This window comes from Enhydra lutris, unplaced genomic scaffold (assembly GCF_002288905.1).
Source record: "Enhydra lutris kenyoni isolate GAN:26980312 unplaced genomic scaffold, ASM228890v2 scaffoldscaffold30, whole genome shotgun sequence".
In the NCBI taxonomy this organism is placed as follows: domain Eukaryota; kingdom Metazoa; phylum Chordata; class Mammalia; order Carnivora; family Mustelidae; genus Enhydra; species Enhydra lutris.
The window spans coordinates 15,523,213-15,537,749 of NW_019154114.1; the positions used below are offsets into that span (position 1 = coordinate 15,523,213).

The 14,537-nt window shown below is 44.6% G+C and overlaps 1 protein-coding gene across 1 annotated transcript in view; it reads right to left on the reverse strand.

The window, feature by feature from the left end:
- The window catches only part of LOC111152923 (chromodomain Y like 2), a 157,736-nt gene that overhangs the window by 48,354 nt on the left and 94,845 nt on the right, over positions 1–14,537 (reverse strand). Inside the window, exon 2 of the mRNA XM_022511666.1 lies at positions 2,324–2,912. Within this exon, the coding sequence (XP_022367374.1) occupies positions 2,324–2,912 (589 nt within the window). The remainder of the gene's footprint in view (positions 1–2,323; positions 2,913–14,537) is intronic.

Genomic DNA, 14,537 nt, shown 5'->3' on the forward strand with positions numbered 1-14,537 from the left:
TTTATTGCTCCAAGCACCTAGTGTGGTAACTAGCCCTTAGGAAGTGCTAAAAGTTAAAAAAAAAAAAAAATTTTTTTTTAAAAGCGATGAACTGACTTAAACTGACATCTGATGTGAGCCTTAACTGTCACCCCCGGTTTGCCACAGAGCACGTTTCAAACGCATTAGAGTCACCTGGGGTGCTTATTAAAAACCCACCTTCTGGGCTCTGCCCCAGACTTTGTAAGTCAGATTCTATGGGACCGTCATTGTTAACAAGGCGCCACATAATCGTACACACATAAAATCTGAGAACCTCAGCCTTAACCTTACAGGGGAACGTCAAGGACACCAATACTATGCAATGTAATTAAGCCAAAGAGCCCTCTGAGAACACCCCCCAAACAGAACAAAACAGAGGTAGGTAGCTTGCTGCTCGCTATCCGGGTACACGCCCAAGTAGAGAACATTCAACGTTGGGGGAAAAATGAGGCCAATAAGAGACCAGAGACGAGAAAGGTCTAGAGAAGCATTCCAGAGTGAAGACTGGGATTTAACAAGGCCAGCAGGCTCATCCTCACCTTCCCCTGCTTGGCTGTGGGGCACCGTGCCCCAGTGGGAGGTCATGAACCAGAGGGCATCGATGAGGCCCACAGACGGAGAGCACATGGCTAGGAGCTTGCCCCACTTTGGAAAGTCACATGGAATGAGACGCGCACCTACACTTCTCTACCGATGTGCTTCTCTGTTGCACCCCCAGGCTGGTGGCTACAGTCAGCAAACCGTTCCCCCTCGTGCTTTTCCTGGCACTCTCGGGGCAGCCACGCTCTAAGCAGGGCAGAGGACGGCCACCAGCCAGGGTGCAGGGCATCACGCCCACACTCCTTGCGTCCACACCCAAGGAGCCTCAGAAACTACCCCCCAGCAGCCGTCCTCCCCAAGACAGGGAATTCCTCCGCCCTGGGCAGCTGTCAGGGGAACGTCAAACACGGATGTTTATGCCAGGCCTCATTTACACAAGCCCACTCCTCCCCAAGAGATGAATTTTTAAAACAAACAGCTTTTACATATGTTAGCAGGCAGAGTCATGTGAGCATCAGGGATCCCCAGACGGGAACGTGAGTCAATCTGGGGCAGACACTGCTAAATAAATCCTGTTTGGGTGAAATTCCTCTCTCTGGAGAAAGAGGAACCTCAAAGCAGATCGCTCAGATTCCCCAGCAAGACTCCCTGAAGACACCCCCGCTCGTTGCGGCGGGGGCAGGCCCTGAGCACCGCGCACTCTGCCATCGCCACCGTGTTCCTGTGCGTTTGCCTCCGTCACGCCCCCTCCTGGGAGCTCTGCCAGCCTGTCCCACCTGTGCCCCACACCCCCACGCCCACACACACTCTGGTTCCACCAGGGTGTCAGATGTCCCTTCTCTGTTGGGCACGGGTCGTCCACGCTCATCCCGAGGCTTAGGGTTCTGGCAGCTAAAGAGAAAAACGCCACCAGCCAGACCACGGGGCATCTGAGAAACGACGGTGCGCCCGCAACCCATACAGACGGCTAACCCGGAAGATCCGGGCTGCTAAGGCCCCGGCAAGGAGTAATTTCACTACTAAGGAAATGTCGGGTTTGGGAGTTTTAGTTACCTGGGTCATTGCCTCCCCTTTCCTTAACCTTACCTGTGGGCACTTGGTAAAAGGGAGGAATTATGTAACCTTTGCTGGATTGCTTCATGGTGGAAGAAGAAGGTGCAAACCCAAAGAACAGGCAGAGGGTGGGGTCAGGGCACCATCCAGGACCTCTGCAGACATGAGGCCAGATCCCCCCCAGCCAGCAACAGAGGATGCTCAAGAGGCTCCAGCGTAAGAACGGGTTTGGAGAATTTCAAGTCCAAACTGGGTCTGAGAAGAGGGACAGACTCCGCCTTTCTGGGCTATACTGCGAGGGCTCAATGAGAAAGCACGCTCTGCCCTGGGAAGAAAGCATGTCCTCTGGGGACAGGAGTCTCGGGTCCCGGAGGGTGACCTGAGACTTAGAGCGGCCCTCACAACGGGGGCTCAGGAGAGGTTCCCATGGCCCTGGTGTGTTCCAGCAGTCAGGAATTTTCAGACCATTACAGGCCTTGGCTGGAGCCTCAGTGGCTTGGCCTCCCTGCCCCCGCCCTGGGCACAGGTGTCTGTAACTATCGTGGGCCTATGACCAAGGCCACATGGTCCTCGGTGAGAGAGATGGAAGGGGAATTACTACCTAGCTAAGGGTCAGGGGTGTTAGGGTGGAGGTAGATGGGGGGGGTGTCTTACAGAGCTCCCTGGGCTGCATGAAAAGCCTCAGAGGAAGGAAAGGCAAGCCACGTACCGAGCCCGTTCTCTGCCAGTGCCGCGTGGTTGACGCCACATTCCGCCAGCTCCTGCTCTCCCACGTCATTCAAATCCAAGCCAGGCTGGTGGGACCCATTTCCAAAGTGCCTCTCGTCCTTCTCAGAGCCGGCATCCCCATTTTCCAGGCCATTCTGAGCCTTTTTCAGCGGCATTATCTGCAAACCGCTGGGGGTAGTCCTGTAAGACACTGTCTTGGTGGCCCTGTCACCTCCCGCAGGGGGCTTGGCTGAATAGCCTTTTTTTGGCTTGGACAGGGAAGGGTTGATACGCTTCCGTTTGTGGGAAGTCCCTTTGCTCTTCCCAGATTCTGAAGGTCTGTGGGAGAGTTTCTCCACCGACGGGCCCCGGCCGTCACGCAGGAGCTTGGAGGCGCTGGCCTGCTTCCCTGACTTGATCCGTTTGTCCTTGGAAACGTGCAGCCCGTTGAATTCGTCGATAAACTCCTCACAGTGCAACAGGTGGTGCTCTGGCTCCCACGTGTCTTCCGTGCTTCCGTAGCCTTTCCATCGGATAAGATACTCCCATTTCCCTTTCTTGTTCTTCCTCTTGTCTACAATCCTTTCGACCTGGGACACAAGATAAGAAAGTGAGCAAAGAGAGGAAAGAAAGCAGAGAGGAGAGAAATTAGTCCTGGGGAACAAGAGGACAAAGCCCACACTCACAACAGAAGCACCTGCCCAACCCTGGGGGCGAGCCGTGCAACACTGGAAGCTGACACTTCCCAGGGGTGCTCAAGAAGGCTGGCTTATTTTAGGACACCACTGAATGGAACCAGAGGCAATCGGCTGTTTCCCATGACAACTGTGTGATGCCATGCCCGGCTGGTGGCATCTGCCTGTCCATCCGAGGTTTACTCTTGCTTGAAATCACAGTGCGAGCTTTCACTAAAGTTCTTTATTCATTTCATTGCTCCAAAGGAAAATCAGACATTTAAAGACCAATTTGGTGTGACTTTTTCACCCTTACTTACGGTAAGTAACATTTATGGAGCACTTACATGGTAGGCACTATGCTAAATGTACCCTTATTTGTAATAATACGAAAGCTTAGTCACACTCATTGGCCAGGTACTAAACGCCGGGCACGGATGGTCCCATTTCATTTTCCCCTGATGACAATCCAGGGAAACAGGTGTTCCTTCTATCCCCAGTCTACACGGAGGAAATGAAGCTTCGGGGAGATTAGGTCACCCAACCAAGTTCCAAGCTGATAAGGGCAGAGCTGGGATTTGAACCACTCTTACCACCAACTTATTTTCTTAATCACAAGGCCACGCCAACTTTCGCAACTACAAAAATCTTCCTTACTGCCCAAAACTGATTTGAATCGACAAAGCCCATTATCCCTCCCTGCCCCCAACCACAGTAAGCTCCCTCAGCCTACAATGCAGGGCTAAGAGTTGAGACCTAAATCTCTATTTGTTGGGGTCTAAAGCCATGTGTCACTGTCTACATACCTTCAAAGGTACAAAAATCTGCCCAGTTTCCAAGGATTCTCATGGGAGAGCACATGTAGAAAAATGCCAGTCCTAATGCTAATAACTGGCCAGTCAATGGGAAGATTTCAACTTTGCACTAGATGTGAAATTCTTTAAATTTAAAAAAAAAAAAAGAAAATTCCCAATGCTCTACCCCCAAAAAGCTAAATTTTGATGAAAAAGTAAAACACCTACATTCAAAAGTTCATTACATTTCAATATCAACACAATGGAATTCTGACCCAAAGAAATTAATGAACGAGGAATATGCCCTTGAAACTCATGAGTAGAAAAACAAGGTGAGAAAGTAGAAATGAACACAGGTTTAACTGATCATTTTTCAAGACGAGTACCAAGTGCATGGGGGTCCATTACAGGACTGTTATGTGTACATGTCTGAATTTTTATGATTAAAATTTTCCACAATAAAAAGTAAAAAAAAAAAAAGTAGAAAAGTGAGATTGTTTCCCAATGGTTGATGTACAACAGAGGCTATGGAACATAATTAAATGATTTTCACTGCTTTGCACTTAATAAATATGCAAATGGCTAGGCCATACGGCCTCTTCATAACACTGCTTCTTCAGAGACAATTTAAATGGTTTCCTTAATTGATTTATCTACAATCAAATTGGCCTATTTCTATTAAAATTCCTTTCCTTACAAAATGCTCTGTGAACATCTGTTTTAGATTTATTACATAATTTTTAGATGTATCACACAAACTCTATAACAGTTTAAAAAAGTAAAACCATGCCAGACTAATGCAGCTTCCCAATCTCTGGATCAAGGAACGGGGCTAGCTGAGTTGTCACTTGTAATGATGTTTCAGAAAGTCCGGAGTCTCTTCTTCCTAGAAGAGCCTGCAGCCTTGCATATTTGGAGGTCTTTGAAGGGAAAAACACTCTGCAGGTTTATAGAGCGAGGAAGGTGAACAGTACCCTGGCCCTGCCCGAAATAGCAGCATTCTCAAGAACACCAACCTAGGAGTATCAGAAGGAAGCCCAGATATTTCTAAGGAGCTAAGGGATTTGTGTTGGCATGGAGGTCTCCGGCTTCAGAAAGCATATGGAGAAACTTCTTCCCCAGGATAAAGCAGAAAACCATGTTAGACAAACAGTCAACACAATGGGTAGGTGGGCAGGTAGATGGATGGATGGATGGAAGGATGGATGGATGGATGGATGGATGGATGGATGGATGCATGGATGGATGGATGGAAAAATGGATGGCTGAGGGATGGATGGACACATGGGTGGAGAGTGGAATTGTGGGGGGAATGCAAGGATGGATAAATGGACAGATGACTGGATTCATGGGTGCAAGGGAGCGTAAAGATGTGAGTTCAGAAATGGATGTGTGGACAGATGGATAGCACTCACTTATCAAAACAGACCTAGTATAAGGCTATAGAACAAGCCTATCTGGTTTAAATCTCCTGGTAAGCCTTTTATTATGTGTTCTTGAGCAAGTTAAACCTCTTTAGGCCTCATATGATTCATCAAGCAAGGAGGAAATGACAGCACCTACTTCACAGGGTGGTTGTGGAGAATATACAAATAAGTAGTTTTTCATTCCATAATAAAGGTCACTTAATCCTGCCTATCCTCCTGTGAATATAAACTTCGGTGGTATCCAGAGATAGAATGTTTCTCCACCCTGCAGAATATGACCCCCTAAGGATAATCAACTCCTCCCTGGGAAGGAGAGTCAACCTACTTACATAAGTCCATCTAATTATGGGAGATCGCTATGCTGAGCAGCCTTACTCAAGAAGCCTGGGGAGTCAGCAAGGGCACAGTGTCCACACAGCTACTGAGGGCCACACTGCGGGTGAGGGACTTGGTTTCTTCCCTCCTAGTTACTGGAAGAATGAGTCACAAATGGGAAACAGAAGGGCCATTGCCACCACTTCTGGTCCCATGCATAAAGCTACTGGGTAGTCTGACAGCCATTTCTACTTAAATTAACCCAATACCAACAACAAATAGTATTTTTAAAAAATATTTCCTTTATTTATCTAGAGAGAGTGTGTGTGTGTGTGCACATGAGCAGGGGGAAAGGCAGAGGGAGAAGGAGAGAATCTCAAGCAGACTCCATACTGGGCATGGAGCCCAGTGCAGGGCTCGATCTTACCACCCTGAGATCGTGACTTGAGCTGAAACCAAGAGTTGGGTGCCTAACCTACTGAGCCACCCAGGTGCCCCCCACAACAAATAATATTAACAGGACCATCCCTAATAGCCTGATGTGTAGGGGGAAACTATTGGCTCTACCACTTTCTATCCACATGACCCTGGGCAAGTTGCCCAATTTCTCTGGGCCTCAGTCTCCCCGTCTGTAAAATAGGTTCACAAAGACTATTTCTTCCAGGTTCACAAAATGAACTGCTTTTATTGAAAGACCAAAATGCTCACAAGGAGCTCAGAAGAAAGTTGGCTCAGAATTTCCCATCATACTTGGAACCTGCAGTCTCCTGGGACCTAATTTCCTTCTTTACATCCCTATATAGGTTTTCTGACCCTCTTTTCCTCTTCTTCTCAGGAGACTCTCAAACAGAACCAGAATTCTAATTTGTACTGGTGATAACAAAAGCCCACGTTATTTAGGACGTGGTCTTGCTAAGGCTCCCCCAGCCTCCTCGGCTGTCCCCTAACACCTCACACCTCCTGAAAACACAGACCCGGGCCTCCAGCTTCTGGTGGCCCCATCCTGTGCCCTCTCCCACCTCACCGGCACAAGGCCTCCTGCACCACCTGAAACCCAGTCCCTCCAAATGGAGACCATCATCAATTCCCTCCCCTTGTAATTACTGACAAACACATGAATGATATTAAAAACTCGTGGGCTCACACACACCTACCAGGTCCTTTCTTTCAAAGATAAGCAATCTGAGATCTTGAACTGTTTCTCAGAGTTCAGCCAAATCATTAATTAACATTTACTCCCTGTGATCCCAGCCAGCATGAGACACTCTCCTACAGCAGGTGGGGACAGGGAGCTTCCAATGCAATTATTACCAGCACCGCCATGACGAGCTGATGGCTGTCTCATTAGGAACAGTAATGATGATAATCACCTTTACTGGTACATGCTGTCCCAGGAACTGTGCTGAGCACTTATGAGTTTTGAGACTTCACCTTCATACCCAGGCTGGCAGCTGGGCATGACCCTCACCCTTGGACATGGGAGAAAGCTGAGGCTCAGAGAAGGTAGGTGACTTTCTCTGGATCACGGAGTCAGTAGGTGGTGAGCCAAGATGGGACCCCTCACTCGTGAGAGTCCCCAGCCTGAGTCCTCAGCCCCTGGGCCACATCTCACCAGGAGGAAGCCATCGGGCTGGGGCTGGGGGGACATACTCCTTAAATGAGCCAGCATGAAGTAACGTGTGGAAACAAGTGACAGTGAAAAGAATGTAAGACAGGAAACAAGTCACGGAGGGAACAGGGCTATTCTAGCTCAGACAGGCAGGAAAGGCTCCTGTGAGAAAGAACAAGTTAAGCTAACACCGAATAGGGCCTTCAGAGGTGGAAAAAATTTGAACCAGGGACAGGCCTTTCCAAGTAGAGAGAGGTCACTCCCCACCTTCCTCTTCAGCCTTCCACTAGCAGGCGGGTCAAATGTATGTGATACCTACAGATTGACTATATATCATGTATACAGACTCATTCAATTTTCAAAATAACCCAATGAGGCAGGTCATTTTATTCTCTCCTTTTTTTAACAGAGGATAAAACTGAGGCACCGAGAGGTAAAGGCCCTTGGCTAAGACCCCACCTCCGACAATCAGTGGAGAGCGAAGACTTGGCCCAAAGCATCTTGGCTCCAAACCCCAGGCTTTCAGTGAGTGCATTACACCCACTATCCACTTATGCCCAGTAGGCCCAACCTGGCTGAGGACCCACCCTGACAGCGTATCTACAGTTTCAGACACTTGCCCTCAGCGCTGCCAAAGTCACAGAAGACCTAAAGCACCAATACGTGGCTTAGGAGTAGCCTCTTGGGCCTGACTCTCCGAGCTTGCCATGGGGGCCTCCCTCCCCTTCTGCTCCAATTCTCTGTTGGTTTAAATGGAAACAGACTAACCATCAATCATATTCCTACTCCAGCTTCCCACCAAACAAGAACAGTATATGAAATTACAGTAGCTCAGAAACCCAGGGTTACCAAAGGTTTTCCAGACTCTTGAAGGAATGCCTCCCACGCCATATGGGACTAGAATGATAAACTTAGTGTTACTAAGACATGACTTTCCTCTGAATGCCAAGAGCAAGAGCAAGAGAGAATAAAGAAAAAGGCCCAGGCCTGCTGTGTGCCCACACATATGTCAGAGCAGCCAGCCACAGACATCCCCAGATTCTGGACCTCAAGCCCCACACCTGCAAGGACCTCTCTTTCTGCATCCTTCCAACAACCTGGGACAACTTCCTTGGGCATAGAAAGGCAAAGGAACCCCATTATTACAACTCAGGGTATGAGGTCCTCGGCAAGGGTAAAGATAGGACAAGACCAGGAAGCAACTAGGTATGGGCTGTTTTAGGTCGGAAGACTGATTGTTTCAGATTATCTCATCCGAGAAGGCAGTATAAACAGGCAGCATTTCTCACTCAGTCCAGCAAAACTACACTAGAGAAATAGCTGCTGGACCAAGAAATTCGGCTCAGAGTCGTGTAATTTAACTAGCCTCCAGGTGAGTCTAGGGGGGACTCAGTAACATCCAAGTGACGAGGGACCAAGAGAAATTCCCACACCCCTCAACTGGAAAACACTGAACCAGACAGAACTCTCTTTGATCAAGAACATGCAGGCAAAACCTGGCAACAACAACATTAGTCACAGACACATTCATGAGAATTTCTAAATCGTATCAGAACTTGATCATCACTAAAGGTTCTCGGTAAAATCGTTTTAACGAGGAAAAGCACTACTGCATTTTTACATAGGGTTTGTGTCGTGTTTTCAAAGGTGGCAGAAAATATGAGCTCTGTTTTTACAAGAGAGAGAAGGAAAGGTAAATGATGAAATGAAACCAATAGGCTGAGTAGGAGCCGGAAATGAAAGGCTCATTTACATAAGAAAGGATGTAAGGAAACGAAAAGAAAAACACAAGAAATAAAATTCCCATCGGAACCAGGAAAGGACAGAATCAACACCAACATACAGAAAATCAAATCCCTGAGGGAGACAAGGCACTTGAAAAGCTTTCCAAGGACACAGTGGTTCTTAAAGAAAACCTTATGGAACATGAGAAACAGACATCCAAGAGGGTCAGCAGAGATCTAACCAAGGTAAGTCTGGTGGGGGAAAAAAAACAAAATGGGGCAAGAACATGAATAAGGCCTACCACGAGAAATCTCTGTATCTTAAGTCTGTACGTCAAGGAAAGAGCTCAATGATGGGGGAGGCAGAGGTTGAGAATAAATTGACTTAATTCCTTTATTCCTATTCTTAAAAAACTTTTTAAAAAATATTTTATTTATTTATTTGTTTGTTTGTTTGTTTGTTTGAGAGAGATCATGAGTTGAGGGGAAGGGCAGAGGGAGAAGCAGACCCCTCGTTGAACTAGAGCCCAATGCGGGGCTCAATCCCAGGACCCTGAGATCGTGAACTGAGCTGAAGGCAGACACTTAACCAACTGAACCACCCAGGTACCCTATAAAACTTCTTAATTTCAAAAAATTGAACTCCCCACTCTCACACCCCAACTCTCCCCTATCCAAAATGGTTGGGGAAAAAAATCAGGTTTACTTCAGAGAACATTAAAATACCAGAATAAAAATTGAAAACAATAAATATTGTAAACTTAGGAATTCTAAAACCAGTGAAGTGGACCTTCAGATGAAAAGGAAGGGGAAGATATATCATGTGCTAAGAAACAAAATACATATAACCGCCCATTTAAAAAATGACCTCAAGGATCCTGCAGTGCCAGAAAATAAGAAAGTATTTAAAAATTAAATAAATAAGCTTCAAATGATGGGAAAATGCCAAAAGGAACCAACCGAAAGAGCTCCCAGTGGCCAAAGCTAGAACAATTTGAATAAGAAAATAAATAGTGATAGTACTACATTTATAACCCAAAGAGTAAAATAAATATCCATGAGTTCATCTGTTATAAATAAATGAATTACTTATCAGAAGTTGGCTGCAGGCCAAATCCGGCCCAAGGCCTGTTTTTAAAAATAAAGATATCTCGGAACATACCCAGGCCCATTCATTTATGTATTATCTGTGGGTGTTCCAAACCACTAAAGTGTACCAGAGACTGCAAGACCCGTAAGGTCTAAAATGTTACAGACCCATCAGGTCTAAAAAGCTATCTGGCTTATTAGAGAAAAAGTCTGCTGACTCTGGAATAAATAAACAAATGTAGAAAAGACCAATATTTCTTGCAGAAGAATTCCAAATAATCAATGTAAAAAGAATAAGGCAAACAGGAAAATCCCTACTGGAATACCACAGAAAAAAACTGCTACAGTCAAGATCCACAGATCCAAGATCTAAAATTAGTGGATAAAACTTTAAAAAGAAATGGATACTTGTATAGCATCAAAGTATCCCCCTAATATACTTATTAACTACCGCGGTAAACAGATGCCCATGAATTGATACCCCTCCTTTAGGGGATGGAGCTTAATTCCTCTCCCCTTGAGTGACAGGACTCAAGAACTTCTTTCTAATGAGTAGACTATATGAAGGGAGAAACAGTAGCTGTACAGTGGAGAGACCTGGCAAACCAGTGTTCAAGGTTATCTCACCCATGATAAAACATGTCGGTGCCATGCATACTCCAACACACTTCACTTAGAAGGGCACTTTCCTCTGCGGTATAATGCCTCAAACCCATTACCTCTTGAGGAAACATCAGACAAACTCAGACTGAGAAACAATCTACAAAGCAAAAACACCTGACCAGTCATTTAGAAGTGTCAAGGTCATGTAATGAAAGCAAAGATGGGGATACTGTCTGGGATTAGAGGGGTGCTGAGAAAGTCATGACCAGATGCTGGACCAGATCCTGCAAAGGACATTCACAAAATACTGGTGAAATCTTGGTGAAGTCCACAGTTTAGTTCATAATGCAGCACCAATGTTAATTTCTTAGTTTTGATAGATGTATATGATGTAAAATGTACATTAACTGTGAAAACTGGTTAAGGGGTATATGGGAACTCTGTGTACTATCTCCATAATTCTAAAAATCTAATACTATTCCAAATGGCTCTTTTTAGATTTTATTTATTTATTTGACAGAGAGAGAGAGAGAGAGAGTGATCAAAACCCAGGAGGAGAGGGCATGGGAGAGGGAGAAGCAGACTCCCTGTTGAGCAGGGACCCCAACTCAGGGCTCGATCGCCAGGACTCTGAGATTACAACCTGAGCTGAAAGCAGACACTCAACTGACTGAGTCACCCAGGCGCCCCTCCAAATGTTTTTTTTTTTTAATTTTTATTTTTAAAGTACAAGTGTAGTATCTAGTATACACAATTGTACTAAAACTTTTTAAAAAAGCTTCTGAATATTAACAACAATCATAAAACCTAATAATTTTAAGCACTCATCATTTATTTATTTGTTTAGTGATAGAACTTAAAATAATAGGGGCGCCTGGGTGGCTCGGTTGGTTAAGCCTCTGCCTTCGGCTCAGGTCATGATCTCGGGGTCTGGGAATCGAGTCCCACATCGGGCTCTCTGCTCAGTGGGGAGCCTGCTTTCCTCTCTCTCTCTCTGCCTGCCTCTCTGCCTACTTGTGATTTTTCTCTGTCAAACAAATAAATAAAATCTTTAAAAAAGAAGAAGAAGAAAGAAATTAAAATAATAAGCAAAGATAAGGGCACATGGATGGATGGCTCAGTTGGTTGGGCGACCAACTCTTGATTTCAGCTCAGGTCACAATCTTGAGGTCATGGGATAGAGAACAGCAACAGACTCCACATGGCTGGGGATCTGCATGGGCTTCTCTCTCTGCCTGCCCCACTGACCCTCCCCCAACTCATGCACATGCACACTCTCTCACTTCTAAAATGAATGGGTGAATCTTAAAAAAAAAAGTAAGCAAAGATACATCAGGCAGTACCAAATTTTGTACAGAGCATCAATGTAAAATTGAGAGCAAAATGCATTAAATAGAAGAGGAAGATTTTCTCCATTAAAAATACTCACTAAATAGGGACGCCTGGGTGGCTCAGTTGGTTAAGCAGCTGCCTTCGGCTCAGGTCATGATCCCAGCATCCTGGGATCAAGTCCGCATCGGGCTCCTTGCTCATCAGGGAGCCTGCTTCTCCCTCTGCCTCTGCCTGCCACTCTGTCTGCCTGTGCTTGCTCTCTCTCTCTCTCTGACAAATAAATAAACAAAATCTTTAAAAAAAAATACTCACTAAATAGATAATAGGCATGAACTTTTCTGCAGCGAATAACAGATCAAAAAATTATTAAAAAATTCAATAGAAATTGATAGAAACTATTTGAACTGAAGGCTTAAACTCAATATTTCAGACATGGGAGATAAAGCAAATGGAAAACAGGGATATAAGAAATACGAATAATATAAATATGATGGTCACTCTAGTAAATATTGCAGGTATTTGTATAAAAAGAAACCTTTAACTTCATAATTTGTAGATAAAATGAAATCTACAAAATTTATAGAAAACCACTTTCACACTTATAAAAATTGATTATGTACTAAAATATCAGAGAAAACTAATAAATGCTAAAAAGAAAATGCTGTATATAGACTACATTCTCCAAAGACAATGCTATAATACTAGATGAAAGCACAACTTAAAAATAAATCCCAACTAATATTATAAATGAAAAATCCCTCAGGACCATCAGATAAAGACCTAAGAAAATTTATAGTAATGATTTTTTTTAGGTAAAAACTAAGTACACACATATTATCAAAGTATTGGGATGAAGGGAGGGAGGGAGGGAAGGAGGAAGGAAAGAAGGAAAGAGTTCAGTATTAATTCTGACTAATCAGTAAAAGAAAAAATCACTCTTGGGAAGTAAGAGGAAAGAATAAATATCAAAGTAGAAATTAACAAACTAGAAAACATACAAAAGCTGAAACTACTAACATTCAAAAAACTAAAATAAAGGGCAAAATGGCAGAGTAGGCATCTCCAAAAACCTGCGTCTCCAAAGCAACACTGAAAAATGATTCAAAAAAGTCAGAATCAACCCTTTAAGAATTCTGGAAAACAAAGTTTATAGCAACCACACAAACACTGAATCAAGAAAAACACAACTTAGAAATAGTAGGAAAGCAGGGGGCACCTGGGTGGCTCAGTGGGTTGAGCTTCTGCCTTCGGCTCGGCATGATCTTGGGGTCCTGGGATCGAGTCCTGCATTGGGATCTCTGCTCAGCAGGGAGCCTGATTCCTCCTCTCTCTCTCTCAACCTGCCTCTCTGCCTACTTCTGATCTCTCTCTGTCAAATAAATTAAAAAAAAAAATAGTAGGAAAGCTTTGCAACACTTTTGCTTGCTCTTGGCCCTCCCATTCCTCAGCTCATCAGCAGTCTTGAATGTGGTAATATGGCAGCCCATATTCCCAGTGTAGAACCATGGTCCTTGGTTCTTGAGAGAGCGGAACAGACCTTATCCTCAAAGAACTGTGTTTGTTCTAACTGGTCTATGGGTTACCTGAAAGACAGACACGAGCAGTTACTTTTGTTTTGTTATTCCTGAAACTTAGGATGGAAAAATGGCTATGGAGAGTCATTCTTTCAAAACAATGTAAGGCAAATGAACAATCTGCTGCCAACTGGGGCACAGGGGTGTCACTGAGAAAAACAATAGATGCACAGAAAGCCTGGGAGGAAAAGTGAGAGAGCTTCTTCAGAAAATTAAATCATTCAAAAATGCCCGTGTATACTGGAAATTTAAAATCTAAGCACTTGCCCAGGGCAGACTACATTCTGGGGAAAGACTTGCGACAGCTCTACACTTTTCACTTCTGGCTGATCTCTAGGCTTAGTGCAAGGACAAGTGAATGGCCTGGCTGAGCAGCGAAGGAATGTCCCAACAGAGTCAGTCTAGGAGAATCAGTCTTTCTCTCCTTCATTCTTTCTCTTTCTCTCTTTCTTCTTTCTTTCGTCCTTTCTCTCTTTCTCTTTATTTCTATTTTTATTTCTCCTGGAATACAAGGAAATCTGTCACAACTAGCTTAACATAAGCTAAAGGAACAGAAACTTCATAAACCACACATGATTATGAATACAGATTTTACAAAAAGAGCTCTGAGAGGTCTCTAAACAAACAATAACAACTCACAAGAAGAAACAAAAAGAAACTCTGAGAACAGGGAGGAATCTGATTTCCAGAGTTACCTACATTCTAACTGCCCAATTTCCAACAAAAAGCTATGAAACATTTAAACAAACAGGAAAGGGGCACCTGGGTGGCTCAGTTAGTTAACTGTCTGCCTTTGGCTCATGTCATGATCCCCGGGTCCTGGTATCAAGCCACACATTATGCTCCCTTATCAGCAGGTAATTTGCTTCTCCCTCTCCCTCTGCCCCTTCCCCATCGTGTGGTCTCTCTCTCTCTCTCTCTCTCTCTCTCTCTTTCTTGCTCTGCTCTTTCAAACAAATAAAATCTTTTAAAAAAATAAAAACAAAATAAAGCAGGAAATGTGACCCATTAACAGAAGAAATTAGCAGACTATCACTGAGGAAGGACAGACATGGGACTTGGTAGACAAAGACT